At 35.7% G+C, this 18170-nt stretch overlaps 1 protein-coding gene across 1 annotated transcript in view; it reads right to left on the bottom strand.

The window, feature by feature from the left end:
• Positions 1–418: 418 nt before the first annotated feature.
• The window catches only part of HDX (highly divergent homeobox), a 218134-nt gene continuing 200382 nt past the window's right edge, over positions 419–18170 (bottom strand). The window contains exons 8-9 of the mRNA XM_052663693.1: positions 5153–5275; positions 419–544 (exon numbers count right to left, since the gene is read on the bottom strand). Coding sequence (XP_052519653.1) covers positions 419–544; positions 5153–5275 — 249 coding nt within the window. The remainder of the gene's footprint in view (positions 545–5152; positions 5276–18170) is intronic.

The raw sequence follows: 18170 nt of genomic DNA, 5'->3' as shown, positions 1-18170 counted from the left end.
TCAAGCTTCAGTAACTTGATAAGCTATGTTGAAATATCTTTTTGTGTCTCTGGTCAAAGCTATTACTAAAACTAAGATTAATCTATAAAACAAACAAACAAAAAAAACCTTTCAGAAATTAGGCATTATGCATTTCATAGCTAAGCTGCTCAAAATTAAATACATTTTCCTCCAGAGTTCCATCAGTTTGGGAAAAAACTCTCAAACAATGCTTTTAAATTTTACAAACTTTTTTTTGTACCATCTGTACCATTTTGCACCACAGCCATTATATCTCGTTCATCCTTCACAGAATACATTGCTTCAACAATATATTTTTCCAACTGAAGAATTTTGGGGCAGCACAATACAACTATCTTGAAATGCATACTTGTTGGGTAGCCAAAAGCCTGTATCATATATCCCTCCCCCACCCCAATCACAAACTGTCTGAGGCATTTTTCTCTGATAAAGAAGACACACTGAATGAGGTATCATCAGGCTCCGGCGAGGCATGATTGAAATCCATCTCTTCTAATTCAGGAGGTAAATCTGACAGCAATGCCTGAGTCAGAAAAATCAATTGTTTTGAATTAGTATTTGGACATATTTTTCCAGCTTTATAGTTGTGGTCCTTTCACATTGATTTATTCTTACAGATTTAAAGAAAGGAGCATTTCTCTCTCAGAACCTTATACAACATCTTTTCTAAGAGAAAAACTCTTCATATACTCTTAAGGAAGTAATAAAATACTAGATCTTGAGAGTGTGGATTATGTAGAGTGTAAGCTACAAAGAGGGAATGAGGAGAGAAATGAGCAACTACTCTGAACCAAATGCTCTGAAGTGTCTGAGATAAGTGATTTTCATACCAGTTTTGATTGTTCAGTGATCATTGGTAAAGGACTTTAAAATTGTATGTGAGGTGAGGTGAGGTGAAGTCACTCAGTCGTGTCCGACTCTTTTTGACCCTGTGGACTGTAACCTACTAGGCTTCTCTGTCCATGGGATTCTCCAGGCAAGAATACTGGAGTGGATTGTCATTTCCTTCTCCAGGGGATCTTCCCGACCCAGGGATCGAACCTGGGTCTCCCGCACTGGAGGCAGACACTTTAACCTCTGAGCCACCAGGGAAGCTCAAAATTGTATGTAACTTATTAAAATACCCCTGCCCGGTTATACTGTCCGTCACACTAAAACACAGTTCACAAGACTATTTTGTACTTCAGTGGGAGGAATAATTAAGCAATTAGGGGAAAAGTTCAGCTATTCTATTTTAGATAAAATTTAAGCATTTCAAAAGTCCAAGTGATTTTTTTTTTCTTTCCTTAGGCTATGGTCATATCTACAGATGGCCAAGCATTCATAAAGGCTCTGCTGAACCAGTGAATTTGGCTGTGTAATGATGTTTTTAGAGGACTGCTCATCTCTCTTCTGGAGTAATTAGGATAAGGCAAGAGCCATGAACTAAGTTTTGCCATGGTGTAATTGTTCCATCTGGAGTTGCAGAATATGCATTCATACTAGAAAAATAAATAATTAATCAAGTTTTATCTGGCTGGTAGTGTTGATGCCCATTTGACCATCAGAAATGGCAAACTAAATGAATGGTTTGCTGCTCCCAATACTAAAAATAATGTAACATATCTCGACAATTTTTAGACAACATTAGTTGTAGTGTTAGCTTTGGGTGCAATAGTAAAAAAAAGATCAAGTGCAGGTTTGCCTCTACCCAAATAATGAACAGAAAGACAGGGCATGTTAGAGAACACATGAAATCCACTGTTGAAATAAGACAGTACTCTCCTATTCTCTTTATTAAAAGAAGTGACAGTTGTAAATCCTATAGTTTTTTTTTTGTTGTTGTTGTTGTTTTAGAGGAAAAATTAGAACTTTCTGTCAGGCTGCAAAAGGAAAGGCTAACTCCTGTCTGTACAAAAATTTATTTATTTTTTGCTATTAAATTGTTCATGAACTTCTTGGTGAAACTCAGAGTACTGTTTACAAAGCAGTCACCTAAAGGTACTACATGCTTCCTAAGGTTTCTAGGTTGCAGTAATAGGGCACAGAACCATTTTCTTCCAGGTCAGTTGTTTACCACTAACCCAGTATAGTACAACAAAGCCTTTGCTGACAGTGGTTGATCATAGTTTATGAGAAAGACATCACTGGATTTATTTCACTTTGCAAGTGCAAAGAAGCCATATTAAAGAGGGCAAAGCGTTCCAATGAACAAAGCTTAGCATACTGGAGTCATGTAGGTGAGTAGACTTAATGACATTTAAATTCTATCGAGGAGACCTTCAAATCAAAGAAGCACTACTATGTATTTCTTTGTCATTGCATTTAATGTAGTTGCCTGACTAAAATCAGTGCAGTATGAAATAGGAAAACTTTAATATCTGAGGCAGAACAAGGCACTACTAATGCATGAGGTCCATTTAAAAATATTCCTTTTCGATATCTTTCTGTATTGCAACACTAAACAAATCTTCAGATTTTGTCAGTTGCTAGAACTGTCTTTTTCATAGACTAAAGTGAACACAATGAACTTGCTTCACTCCAGGTTCTCTACCAGTCAGAGTGTGACCTACTGCCATTCTTCCCAAGAGATTATTGCATTTTCCAATAGAATAGAATCACATAGTGAATTATCAAGGGAAGAAAGATCATAACTAATGACTTAGTACAGTGCTGACAACATTATTTTTATTTAAAAATGGCTATTGGTTTGGATAATCTAATATTCAGTTAGACATTATCATATATTTTCAAACCCTGGACTGATTCATGGTGGCAAAATATTCTGTGGATCACTCATCTTTCTCAACTTTCCCAAATTAAGATTAACAGAAAAACAGGATTTTAAAATGAGAAACCAATGACACAATGATTCTCTTTTATTAGGCAGAATTAAAAATCAAGTCCTTCCAAAATAAACCTTTAAGCATTTCATGGAGTAAAGATCAGTAATTTAAGAGATGACTTGGGTAACTTTTGTGTTGGTATCTTCTATATTTTCAGACTGTATTTGGAGATCCATTATACTCAATCTCAAGTACAAAAATCAGTATTTTGTACTTGGATGCTGATTATATAGGCTATGATTTTCAGTACAATTTTTGTATAACTATCTCTCCCCCACCCCCAGCCAATGTTTTGTCCATATCTTAGTTCATCAGCCTTTTTCAGAGGAAAAGTAGAAGAAAAGGGCAAAAGTAAAATGCACAATAGGTACTTTTCTTATTTTTTTAGTGGTTTTGGGGGAAGGATAAAGCCGGGTTAGAATAAGAAAATAAAATGCAGCTTGTGTGCTATTCCTAGATATAAAAAGTCATAGACAACTGAGAATAAACTGACCACATAACTCTGAAATACAAACCATGCATGACTTTTGGGACTAGGACCACACTCCAAATTACTCCCATATTAAACCTAATTCTATTTTTCCTTTTTAAAATATTAATGTAATTAAAAATTACAGTTCTTTGGGGGCCAGGTTCAAGACTATCATCGTATTCATTTAAAATCTGTATTTTAGGTTCCTAAAAAACAAATACATTTTCAATATGCCATGGAATATGCTTAGCTCATGTAATAAACCAAAATGCTTAAATAAAACTGGCAAATATGACTGGTAACTACCATCTTGGGATGTCTGTGTGTGCACAGCATGGGTGGAACACAGTTCATGAAACTGGACACATAATTTACATGCTAGACTAAGCCTTATGAGTAAATTATAGCTTAAATTTTGTGGTTCAGTACTTTGATGAAATGTATAAAGATGTTTTCCTTATTAAAAGCAGGAGAATTGTGGGATGCTAAGACTAATCTTTTTCCTTGGAGATGACTGGAATAGGCTACATATGTCTTGCTTGGATATAAAGAATAAATGCTTGTACTCTAGCTGAATAGAAACCACTGAGACTGTTTCCTAATTAAGGCTTACATGTGTAATATACTACTTACATTGAATTACTCTGATAATCAGGAATCAACATGATAGTGCAAAACTCAGGCATATTTGGCATCATTTAGTATTAAATATAACATATTTAGTATTAAATATAACATTTAACATAATTCTTTATTCTTTTTTTTTTTTTTAGGCTACCCTGGTGGCTCAGATGGTAAAGAATCAGCCTGCAATGCAGAAGACCCGAGCTTGATCCCTGGGTTGGGAAAATCTCCTAGAGTAGGAAACGGCACCCCATTCCAATATTCTTGCCTGGGAAATCCCAAGGAGAGAGGAGCCTGGCAAGCTACAGTTTACAGGGTTGCAAAGAGTCAGACACGACTGAGTGACACTAACATATTCCTTTTTAGCAAGATTAATAAATTATTACACAACTTTTAGCAGAAAAAGTGAGGCAGAAAATGTAATCCGGGAAGAATATGCCAAAAAAAAAAAAAAATTCACAGTGACAAACAGAGGACATTTCATTTCATCTTTGGGGTAGTGGAATCAGACACTATAGTTAAATTAGGAAAAGTAAATGCTGCACTGTGGTTACAAAGAATTTCACAAAGGAATTTCAATTTTTTTAGTGATGTGCAACATATCATGATATAGAAGGTATTCCAACACCTGTGAACTTTAGTAGGGGCTGGAAGGTAACTGAAATCCAGAAGAAAGGCAAATGCCTCACTTCTTTCATTCACAGGAGGTCCCAAAATATGTGCCTCTCCAGTTAGTGTAACCTCATCTTTACAACTGTCTTGAGAATTTCTTTAAAATTAATTAAATGAAATAATATGTACAAGATAAGCACATGTGCACCTGTGGTGGATTCATGTTGATGTATGACAAAACCAATACAGTATTGTAAAGTAAAATAAAGTAAAAAAATAAAATAAACTAAAAAAAAAATAAAATAAAAGAGAACAGAGTCAATAATTATATTTTAAAAATTTAATATGTTTTCCCTACTTGATACTGGCTTGGAATTAACAAAGTATGTTAATCATTTTGATTTTCCACTAAAGCAACACAAAAATCTGAGTTTTTATTCCCAAGAAAGCTATACTAACAAGTCAGGAGATAACAAATCCTTCCTTGATGACAAGCAAGAATGAGGTATAAAAATGAAAAGAATATGAGGAACCCAAGTGTGACTTGCCACATTTCAACATTATATGTTATGATTTACTATTCTCTTCTGTTGCTTACCTGTTGTTGTTCCTTATTGTCAGCTTTTATGGCTAGTATCAAGCTTCTTACAAATGTCTGAAGTTTAAAATTTTTTTGCTTCTGAATCTCTAACTCATTTTCAATGAATCTGACTTCTTCATTCTGAAGGAGAAAGCATCAAATAATAAATTACTCTGTACAAACCTAGGACTACACATGTTTGATGCACAATAAAACTTTTAAAAAGCAGTCAAATTAGAGAGACAATAAAAAGATAAATGTTTAGCATATAGGATTCTAAAGCACAGAAGTAAATTATCCTAATACTCAAAGGTTGCCTTTTAAGCAAATCACCAACAGAAAATAATCTGCAAGGTTGAAAATCCAATCAAATAAATCCTGGCAAGAGAAAAATCAAGAAGCAGTTCCCTTCTTGGAAAGACTCATCCTACATAAAACCTAATTAACATTCAGATTAGGATTAAGAATAGACACAGCCCAATTTACCCCAAGTAAAGAGCAATAGAAGATGCAGTAATGCTGAATGTATCATTTCAAAGTCAAATATTGAGAACTAAAAAGGTTATTATTCTGTAACAAAGAGGGACTGAAATTTTTAATAAGACTATCAAATAGTTTGCTGAGCCCCCCACCCTTATGTAAGAGTCTGTTATTCAGAAAATATATCCAAATTTACAATGATTTGAAACTCAGTCTCTCTTTACTGTTTTTCCTAGTTGTGTAGGAAAAGAACAATACACTAGGTTTGGGAGGATTTTAGTGCCAGATCTACTGATAATTGTGTAAACTTGGGCAGGACAATTAACCTCTGATTGTATATACTCGTCAATAAAATGGATATAATACTTGTAATCGTTGGCAATTCTAGCTTGAGTGTTATAAGGGTCAAATAAGATAATGGCCATGAAATTGCTCTATACAGATTTACTATTTAAGCTACAGAAGTTAAGAACATGTGATGTTGGTGAAAGTGTGGACATATAGATTAATGGACATAATAGTTCAGAAATATATATTATATATTACATTATATATGTATATATATGTACATACACATACAAATTTGGTTGACTTTTGATGAAGATGCTGAGATAATTCAATGCACAAAGAAGATCTTTCAACATTTCAAAAAAGTGGTTGAAAACTTGTAAATCCATATGCCTTTCAAAAAAGATGTATCAAACCTTAACTCACGTAATATACAAAATCTAATGAGAAATGTATAACAGACCTAAACATAAAATCAAAAACTATAAAACTTCTAGAGGAAAACTGAGGAAAAACTCTCTATGTCCTTGGGTTAGGCAAAAAATTTTCAATAAGACACAAAAATCATGACACTTAAAGAATTCATGTTGACGTATGGCAAAACCAATACAATATTGTAAAGTAATTAACCTCCAGTTAAAATAAATAAATTTATATTAAAAAAATAAAAAAGATAAAGAATTCATTAAAAAAAGAGAAATCCCACATCATTGCTTTTCAAAAGACACTGTTAAGAAAATGAAAATACAAGCTATATTTTAATACAAGCTATATTTTCATTTTCTTAACAGTGTCTTTTGAAAAGCAATGATGTGGGATTTCTCTTTTTTAATGAATTCTTTATCTTTTTTAGTTTTTTTATATATTAGGAGGAAAAATTTGTAAATCACAAATACGATAAAGGGTTTGCATTCAAGATGCATAAAGAGCTCTTATAGGACCACCAACAGAATAAAAAGCAGATGAAATATTTGAACATACAATTTATCAAAGAAGATATGAGAGTGACCAATAAACACTTGAAAAATGTTTGATATTGTCATAAAGGAAATGCAAATTAAACCCACAAAGAGATGCTACCACCAACATACTGTTGTTGATGTTCAGTCACTCAGTCTTGTCTGACTCATTGTGACTCCATGGACTGCAGCATGCCAGGCTTCCCTGCCCTTCATCATCTCCTGGAGTTTGCTCAAAATCATGTCCTTTGAGTCAGGGATGCTATCCAACTATCTCATCCTCTGCCATCCCCTTTTCCTCCTGCCTTCAATCTTTCTCATCATGATTTCCCAGCATCAGGCCAAAGTATTGGAGCTTCAGTTTCAGCATCAGTCCTTCCAATGAATATTCAGGATTGATTTCCTTTAGGATTGACTGGTTTGATCTCCTTGCTGTCCAAGGGACTCTCAAGAGTCTCTTGTTTCCCCATCTATTTGCCATGAAGAGATGGGACCGTGTGCCATAATCTTAGTATTTTGAATGTTGAGTTTTCAGCCAGCTTTTTCACTCTCCTCTTTCACCTTCATCAAGAGACTCTTTAGTTCCTCTTTGCTTTCTGCCTTTAGGGTGGTGTCATCTGCACATGTCATCTGCACTATTTCTCCTGGCAATCTTGACTCCAGTTTTGCTTCATCCAGTCCTGTATTTTGCATGATATAGTCTACATATAAGTTAAATAAGCAGAGTGATAATTACATCCTTGACATACTCCTTTCCTAATTTTGAACCAGTCCATTGTTCCATGTTCTGTTATATAAACTATTGCTTCTTTACCTGCATACAGGTTTCTCAGGAGGCAGGTAAGGTGGTCTGGTATTCCCACCAACATACTACAATAGATTATGTTAAAGAGACTGACAATAGCAAGTGCTGATGAGAAGAATGTGGAGCAATTAAAAGTCTCATATTTTGTTGGTGGGAGGGTAAAGCCATACAGCGACTTTGGGAAATGTCTTGCAGTTTCTTATAAAATTAAATATAGCCTTTCTTACCATTTGACTCAGCAATCCTACTCTTAAGTATTTACCCAAGGACATGAAAATGCATGTCTACAAAAAGACATACATGAATATTCATAGCAGCTGTATTCATAGTAGCCCCAAACTAGATGTAACACAAATGTTCATCACCAGATGAATAACAAATTGTGGTCATGTTTACACAATTGTGTCCAATGTCAAAACTAAATATATGAAAAGGTGAATGTTATTATATCTAAAGAAGTATTATATCAAAAACATTATTAAAAATTATTGGCCAGCTCTCTTGCCAAATAGCTTGAAGATAAGCTATGAGCATCCTCTGCAACTGGAGAACCTGTCTCAAAGAGAATAGCAGGAACTTTAACATCATTTACTCAAAAAGCTGCATAAAATATATTTAAAATTGTTAATTTCATGGGCATTCCTTTTACAATTGAGAGGATACAGTTGTATTAACCACATTCAATCTATGGACATGCTTACTGCATCAGTTATATCAACTCAATTTGGAACTTATTTGCCCTAATAAAATGGCTTCCTTTTCGGATCATTTAATATCAAGTGAATGATCTGCAAATGATTCAAGCTAAATTCTTTATTTAAAGGCATTCTACAGTAACCTAAATTATAAGTAAACATTATAATAAAATTTCACTTGTTCCTGCCATAATACATTTGACTAATTCTAAACATTTTATTTTATTAGTATTTATTGTCAGAACAGTATTAGTAAAGTACTGGTCAGGAAGTCTTTTTGAATACAGGAGATATCTATCTTCATTATCCCAGTGTCTCCTTTGAAGGCACAAGTCTATCTTAGCTACACTCATTGTTCACTAGAAACATTTAAAAAACAATTTACATTTGCAAAATTTAGGAAGCATCTTTTGTTATGCAGACCTCTAATTTCTCCTCAAACCATTATTCCTCTTCCTCAGTATTTATGTAATGTTTTAAAACATAAATAGCTTTAAGATAATTTAATATTGCAAACATTTTCTTCTTGGTGCTGTGATTTGCAAGCCTATTAAACACTTCCTAGATTACAGGCAGTGATTTGTGTGACCTTTTAAGATTTGCCTAAATTAATGGTTTGAGAGGAAGTAGTAAGATAAACCAGAGAGGGCAATGGCACCCCACTCCAGCACTCTTGCCTGGAAAATCCCATGTATGGAGGAGCCTAGTGGGCCTCAGTCCATGGGGTCGCCAAGAGTCGGACACGACTGAGCGACTTCACTTTCACTTTTCACTTTCATGCATTGGAGAAGGAAATGGCAACCCACTCCAGTGTTCTTGCCTGGAGAATCCCAGGGATGGGGGAGCCTGGTGGGCTGCTGTCTCTGGGGTCACACAGAGTGGGACACGACTGAAGCAACTTAGCAGCAGCAGTAGCAGTAAGATAAACATCAGTCACTGATTTCACAAAATAAGACCTAGCTAATTTTTCTTACTAAAATCTTCCCTGTATTTCCACTAAGTTTTGTCAATTATTCTCCAAGATGACTGTAGGAAGCACGCAAGGTTTCGTATGGACCAGCGCTTTGATCTTTCTTTGACAAAAGAAGCAAAAATATACAATGGAGAAAAGACAATCTCTTTAAAAAGTGATGCTGGCAGTCATAATGGCTGCAATCCAAAAGTCTACAAGCAATAAATGGTGGAGAGGGTGTGGAGAAAAGGGAACCCTCTTACACTGTTGGTGGGAATGCAAACTAGTACAGCCACTATGGAGAACAGTGTGAAGATTCCTTAAAAAACTGGAAATAGAACTGCCTTATGACCCAGCAATCCCACTGCTAGGCATACACACCGAGGAAACCAGAATTGAAACAATGAAGAAGGAACCCTTTTGGAAGTGACAGGTGCAACAGATTAAAACCCTGTAGTTAGCACTGACTACATTGGAAGGGGCATATAGACCTTGAGAAGAAGTATAAGCTGGAACAAGGAACTATCTGAAACTGAACTGACCCCACACTTCCCTCAACAGCTCCAGAGAAATTCCTAGATATATTTTACTATTATCATTTTTAATTTTTTTTTAATTTTTAAGTTCTTTATTACTCCTTTAATTTTCATTTTTACAATCTACTATTACCTTGCAAAAAAAGACCCTATTTTTAAAGCTAATTTCATATGTATATTTTTTATAATTTTTGTGAATTTTTTGAAAATATTGTATTGTTGAGAGTTTAAACTCTACTCTAGATTTTTAATTTTTGCTTTTTGCTATTTGTTATCAATTTTCTACCTTTAAGAATCCAATCTTCAATACTCATTTTCATGTAGGAGTGTGATTACTGGCTTGATTTCTCTCTCCCCTTTTGACTCTCTTCTTTCTCCCCCAGGTAACCTCTATCTCCTCCGTCCCCCTTCTCTTCTCTCCTTAATACTGTGAATCTCTTTGGGTGTTCTTGGCTGTGGAGAACACTTAGGTAACTGGTCATTGGCTAGATTGGTCTTTCTCCTTTTGACTCCCCCTCCTCTACTCCTGGTCACCTCTGTCTCCTTCCTCCCTCTTCTCTTCTCTGTGGAACTCCGTGAACCTCTCAGAGTATTCCAGACTCTGAAGAGCAAATAGGGAATTGATTACTGGCTAGATTGCTCTCTCTCCTTTTGATTTCCCCTCTTCTTCTCCTGGTCACCTCTATCTCCCTCCTTCCACTTCTCTTCTCCATGTAACTCTGTGAACCTCTATGGGTGTCCCTCACTATGGAGAATCGTTTCACCATTAACCTAGATGTTCTATCATTGGTGCTGTATGGATGGATAAGTCTTAAGGCTAGTGTAAGAACAAGACTGAAAGTCAGGGGCAGGAGGATTAAATCCAAAACTTGAGAACATCAGGAAATGCCTGACTCCAGGGAACATTAATTGACAAGAACTCATCCAAAAGTCTCCATACCTACACTGAAACCAAGCTTCACCCAAGAGCAAAAAGTTTCAGAGCAAGACATACCAAGCTAATTCTCCAACAACTCAGGAACATAATCCTGAGCCTTAAAATATAGGCGACCAAAAGTCTCACCAAACCCATAGACACCTCAAAACTCACTACTGGACACTTCATTGCACTACAGAGAGAAGAGATCCAGCTATACCCATCAGAACACTGACACAAGCTTCCCTAACCAGGAAACCTTGAAAGCCACTCGTCCAACCCCACCAACAGGGAAGAACCTCCACAATAAAGAGGAACCACAAACTTCCAGGCTACAAAAAGGGGACACAAAAGACAGCAATCTTAAAAAAAATGAAAAGGCAGACAAATACTCAGCAGGTAAAGGAACATGATAAATGTCCACCAAACCAAACAAAAGAGGAGAAGATAGTCTATCTGAAAGAAAATCCAGAATAATGATAGTAAAAATGATCAAAAATCTTGAAAACAAATTGGAGTTACAGATAACTAATCTGGAGACAAACACTGAGAAGATGAAAGAAACAATTAACAAGGACCTAGAAGAAATAAAAAAGAGTCAACCAATAATGAATAATACAAAAACTGAGATCAAAAACAGTCTGGAGGGAACCAACAGTAAAATAACTGAGGGAGAAGCTAGGATAAGTGAGGTGGAAGATAGAATGGTGGAAATAAATGAAGCAGAGAGGAAAAAAGAAAAAAAAAAGGAATTAAAAGAAATGAGGACAACCTCAGAGACCTCTGGAACAATGTTAAATGCACCAACATTCGAATCATAGGAGTCCCAGAAGAAGAAGACAAAAAGAAAGGCCATGAGAAAATACTTGAGGAGGTAATAGTTGAAAAATTCCCTAAAATGGGGAAGGAAATACCCACCTAAGTCCAAGAAACCCAGAGAGCCACAAACAGGAAAATCCAAGGCAAGACACATATTAATCAAATGAAGGAAGATCAAATGCAAATAACAAATATTAAAAGCAGCAAGGGAAAAACAACAAATAACACACAAGGGGATTCCCATAAGGATAACAGCTAGTCTTTCAATAGAAACTCTTCAAGCCAGAAGGGAATGGCAGGACATACTTAAAGTGTTGAAAGAGTAAAACCTACAAGCCAGATTACTGAACTCAGCAAGGATCTCATTCAAATATGAAGGAGAAATCAAAAGCTTTACAGACAAGCAAAACCTGGGAGAATTCAGCACTCCCAAACTAGCTCTTCATAAATGCTAAAGGATCTTCTCTAGACAGGAAGCACAGAAAGGGTATATAAACTCAAACCCAAAACAACAAAGTAAATGGCAATGCGATCATACTTATCAATAATTACCTAAAATGTAAATGGGTTGAATGCCCCAACCAAAAGACAAAGACTGGCTGAATATATACAAAAACAAGACCTCTATATATGTTGTCTACAAGAGACCCACCTCAAAACAAGGGACACATACAGACTGAAAGTAAAGGACTGGAAGAATATATTTCATACAAATGGGGACCAAAAGGAAGCAGGAGTTGCAATACTCATATCAGATAAAATAGACTTTGAAATAAAGCCCATAAAAAGAGACAAAGAAAGACACTACATCACTGTCAAAGGATCAATTCACGAAGAAGATATAACTATTACAAATATATATGCTCCCAACATAGGAGCACCACAATATGTAAGGCAAATGCTAACAAATATGAAAGGAAAAATTAACAGTAACACAATAATAATGGGAGACTTTAATACCCTACTCACACCTATGGATAGATGAACTAAACAGAAAATTAACAAGGAAACACAAACTTTAAATGATACAATGGACCAGATAGACCTAATTGATATCCATAAGACATTTCACCACAAAACAATGAATTTCACCTTTTTCTCAAGTCTACGTGGAACATTCTCCAGGATAGATCACATCTTGGGACATAAATCTAGCCTTAGTAAATTAAAAAAAAAATTGAAATCATTCCAAGCATCTTTTCTAATCACAAAGCAGTGAGATTAGACGTCAATCACAGGAAAAAAAAAAAAAAACTATTAAAAATACAAACATATGGAGGCTAAAAAACACACTTCTGAATAACCAATAAATCACAGAAGAAATGAAAAAAAGCAAATCAAAATATGCATAGAAATGAATGAAAATGAAAACAGAACAACCTTTGGGATTCAGTAAAAGCAGTGCTAAGGGGAAGGTTCATAGCAATACAAGCCTACCTCAAGAAACAGGAGAGAAATCAAATAAATAACCTAACTCGACACCTAAAACAACTAGAAAAAGAAGAATGAAGAACCCCAGGGTTAGTAGAAGGAAAGAAATCATAAATATTAGAGCAGAAATAAATATAAAAGGAACAAAGGAGACCATAGCAAAAATCAACAAAGCTAAAAGCTGGTTCTTTGAGAAGATAAATAAAATAGACAAACCATTAGCCAGACTCATCAAGAAACAAAGGGAAAGGAATGTAATCAATAAAATTAGAAATGAAAATGGAGAAATCACAAAGACAACATAGAAATACAAAGGATCATAAGAGACTGCTATCATCAACTATATGCCAATAAAATGGATAACTTTGAAGAAATGGAGAAATTCTCAGAAAGTATAACTTTCCAAAACTGAACCAGGAAGGAAAGAAAATCTTAAGAGTCCCATCACAAGCACAGAAATTGAAACTGTAATCAGAAATCTTCCAACAAACAAAAGCCCAGGACCAGATTGTTTCACAGCAGAATTCTACCAAAAACTTAGCGAAGAGCTAAAAACTATCCTACTTAAACTTTTCCAGAAAATTGCAGAGGATGGTAACCTTCCAAACTCATTCTATGAGAACACCATCACCCTAATACCAAAACCGGACAAAGATGCCACAGAAAAAGAAAACTACAGGCCAATATTACTGATGAACATAGATGCAAAAATCTTCGCCAAAATTCTAGCAAACAGAATCCAATAACATATTAAGAAGATCATATGTCATGACCAAGTGGGCTTTTTCCCAGGGATGCAAGGATTATTAAATATCACAACACAATCAATGTGATACACCACATTAACAAATTAAATTAGGCAAACTATATGATTATCTTATTAGATGCAGAGAAAGCCTGTGACAAAATTCAACATTCAACATTCATTTATGATAAAAATCCTCCAGAAAGAACATACCTCAACATAATAAAAGTCATATATGATAAACCCACAGCAAACATTATCCTTAATGGTGAAAAATTGAAAGCATTTCCTGTAAGTCAGGAACAAGACAAGGATACCCACTTGCCGGGAACCAGCGTGAGGAATCCCGCCCATGGCAAAGGTCATGAGGAAGGAAGCCCGACAAAATGCAAAGGCGGGGATCAGGCTTCAGGGGTTCCCCCTGGAATTTCCTGAGCATCTAACCCCAAAATTAGAGTCTGCCTGCTTTACTATATTATGCTTTTCACCTACTCTTCTGACGTTAACAGGGGGCTGTCCCCCCACCACCTTTTTTTAGGGAAAAGTTAATTTAGAGCTTTCAGATAATAAGTCTCCTGGGCATAATAAGAGTGTTTCAATCCAAAAACCCCTCTGATGGCTCTCTAACTTGCCTTACCCGGACTTTTACAACTATGCATGTGATTGTTTACAGCCCCCCGACTGTGAGAGGCATGGGAAGCCTAAAACATAAAGCCTTTCAAATAGTTAAAAGTTATTAGAGTAGCGCTGGTGTAAGATTTCACTGTTGAGCCAATGCTTGTTGCTAAGTTCCCATATCTCTTAACCACTGTGCACCTGGGAGCACATTCATTAACATAATTAAAATGTAAGAAAAAACAAGTGTAGCCTTGAAACTGACCACATCAGACTTTTGAGCTAATTGGTTCTTTCTTTGCTGTAACTTACTGCACCTTTGCTTCGTGAAAATGTAACTTTGTTTGATACTTTCTGAGGCTGACATAGATTAGAAATATAAAGAAAAAAACACTTCAAGAGAAAATAAGTTTTCTGGTTGAGCAGCCTTTATCAAAAGATGGTCTTAAAATGTTTCACAGGCCTCCCATGGCCAGAAGATAATGTACACAACATCATTTGTGGGAAAGGTATAAAAGTCCTTTTAAAAAATAAAGTTATTGGGGCCTCACTCACTGAAGCACCTTGGTCTCCCCGTGTCTTCTTTATTTTCTGGCTGAATTCCCATCTGGGGAGTGGAGGATCACCATGTCCACTTACTTGCCCTGGCTTTTAAGACCCACACGAAAGGGAGCCCAAGGTGGGGCACCCTCCATTATTCAAACAGGCGCTGGTGGCCTAACGTAGATGGTGCAAACCTCTTGTCTCAAGGTTTTATAAGTTCTCCACGTAAACCAAGTTATTCAGCATCTTTTCTCCACTAATTTTCCTACTACACTTTTCTTTCCTAATCTAATCTTATATTTCTAATTAAATAAATCTCTCTTCGCCAACTCCGTCCACCCTTCGAATTCCCTGGATCCACCGGGGCTGGACCCCGGCACCCACTCTCACCACTACTATTCAACATAGTTTTGGAAGTTTTAGCCACAGTGATCAGAGAAGAAAAAGAAATAAATGGAATTCAGATTGGAAAAGAAATAAAACTGACTGTTTGCAGATGACATGATCCTCTACATAGAAAACCCTAAAGACTCTACCAGAAAATTACCAAAGCTAATCAATAAATATAGTAAAGTTGCAGGATATAAAATTAACACTCAAAACTCCATTGCATTCCTATACACTAACAATGAGAATACAGAAAGAGAAATTAAGGAAACAATTCCATTCACCATTGCAATTAAAAGAATAAAATAATTAGGAATAAATCTACTAAGGAAATAAAAAACCTGTATATAGAAAACTATAAAACACTAATGAAAGAAATCAAAGCTAATACAAATAGATAGAGTAATATTCCATGTCCATGGATTGGAAGAATCAATATAGTGAAAATGACTATACCACCCAAAGCAATCTATAGATTCAATGCAATCCCTATCAAGCTACCAACGGTATTTTTCACAGAACTAGAACAAATAATTTCACAATTTGTATGGAAATACAAAAAACCTTGAATAGCCAAAGCAATCTTGAGAAAGAAGAATGAAACTGGAGAATCAACCTGCCAGACATCAGGCTGTACTGCAAAGCTACCATCATCAAGACAGTATGGTACTAGCACAGACAGAAATATAGATCAATGGAACAAAATAGAAAGCCCAGAGATAAATCCACACACCTATGGTCACCTTATCTTTGACAAAGGAGGCAAGAATATACAACAGATAAAAGACAGTCTCTTCAACAAGTGGTGCTGGGAAAACTGGTCAACCACTTGTAAAAAATGAAATTAGAACACTTTTAACACCATACACAAAGATAAACGGAAAATGCATTAAAGATCTAAGTATAAGACCAGATCTAAACTACAAAATTCCTAGAGGTAAACAGGAAAAACACCCTCTTATGTAAATCATAGCAGGATCCTCTATGAGCCACCTCCCAGAGTAATGGAAATAAAAGCAAAAAATAAACAAATGGGACCTAATTAAACTTAAAATTTTTTGCACAATGAAAGAAACTATAAGCAAGGTGAAAAGACAGCTTTCAGAATGGGAGAAAATATTAGCAAATGAAGCAACTGACAAAAAATTAATCTCAAAAATATACAAGCAGCTCCTGCAGCTCAATTCCAGAAAAATAAGAGACCCAATCAAAAAATTAGACCCAAAAGAACTAGACAGTAGACCCAAAGAACTACACAGACATTTATCCATAGAAGACATACAGATGGCTAACAAACACACGAAAAGATGCTCAATATCACTCATTATCAGATAAATGCAAACCAAAACCACAATAAGGTACCATCTCACCCCTGTCAGAATGGCTGATATCAAAAATCTACCAACAATAAATGCTGGAGAGGGTGCATAGAAAAGGAACGCTCTTACACTGTTGATGGAAATGCAAACTAGTACAGCCACTATGGAGAACATTGTGGAGATTCCTTAAAAAAGTGGAAATAGAAGTGCAACCGTACCCAGCAATCCCACTGCTGGGCATACACACGGAGGAAACCAGAATTAAAAGAGACAGGTTGCAAAGTAATTAACCTCCAATTAAAATAAATTTAAAAAAAAAAGAAAGAGGCATGTGTACCCCCAATGTTCATCGCAGCACTGTTTACAATAGCCAGGACATGTAAGCAACCTAGATGTTCATCGGCAGATGAATGGATAAGAAAGCTGTGGTACATATACACAATGGAATATTACTCTGCTATTAAAAATAATGCTTTTGAATCAGTTCTAATGAGGTGGATGAAACTGGAGCCTATTATACAGAGCGAAGTAAGTCAGAAAGAAAAACGGCAAAACAGCATACTAATGCATATATATGGAATTTAGAACGATGGTATTGATGACCCTATATGTAAGACAGCAAAAGAGACACAGATGTAAAGAAAAGACTTTTGGACTGTGTGGGAGAATGTGAGGGTGGGATGATTTGAGAAAATAGCATTGAAACTTGTATATTATCATATGTGAAATAGATCGCCAGTCCAGGTTCAATGCATGAGACAAGATGCTCAAGGCTGGTGCACTGGGATGACCCTGAGGGAAGGGATGGGGGACACATGTACACCCATGGCTGATTAATGTGAATGTATGGCAAATCCCATCACAATATTATAAAGTAATTAGCCTCCAATTAAAATAAACAAAAATTATATAAATAAATAAAAATTTTAAAACAAAACCACAATGAGGTAACATCTCATGCTGGTGAGAATGGCTATCATCACAAAGTCTACAACAATAGATGCTGTAGAGTAAGGAGAAAAGGGAACACTTTTACAATGTTGGTGGGAACGCAAACTAGTATAGCAACTATGGAGAACAGTGTGGAGATTCCTTTAAAAAAACTGGAAATAGAACTGCCATATGACCCAGCAATCCTGCTGCTGGGCATATATACCGAGGAAACCAGAATTGGAAGAGACACATGTAACCTAATGTTCATTGTTGCCTTGTTTACAATAGCTAGGACATGGAAGCAATCTAGATGTCTATTGGCAGATGAATGGATAAGAAAGCTGTGGTATATATACACAATGCAATATTATTCTACTATTAAAAAGAATGCACTTGAATCAGTTCTAATGAGGTGGATGAAACTGGAGCCGATTATACAGAGTGAAGTAAGCCAGAAAGAGAAACAGCAATACAGTATATAAATGCGTATATATGGAATTTAGAAAGATGTATTGACGACCTTATATGCAAGACAGCAAAAAGACAAAGATGTAAAACACAGACTTTTGGACTCTGTGGGAGATGGTGAAGGTGGGACAGTATGAGAAAATAG

Source organism: Budorcas taxicolor, chromosome X (genome assembly GCF_023091745.1).
Source record: "Budorcas taxicolor isolate Tak-1 chromosome X, Takin1.1, whole genome shotgun sequence".
Lineage (NCBI taxonomy): Eukaryota > Metazoa > Chordata > Mammalia > Artiodactyla > Bovidae > Budorcas > Budorcas taxicolor.
This window is presented reverse-complemented; position numbering and strand designations above follow the sequence as displayed.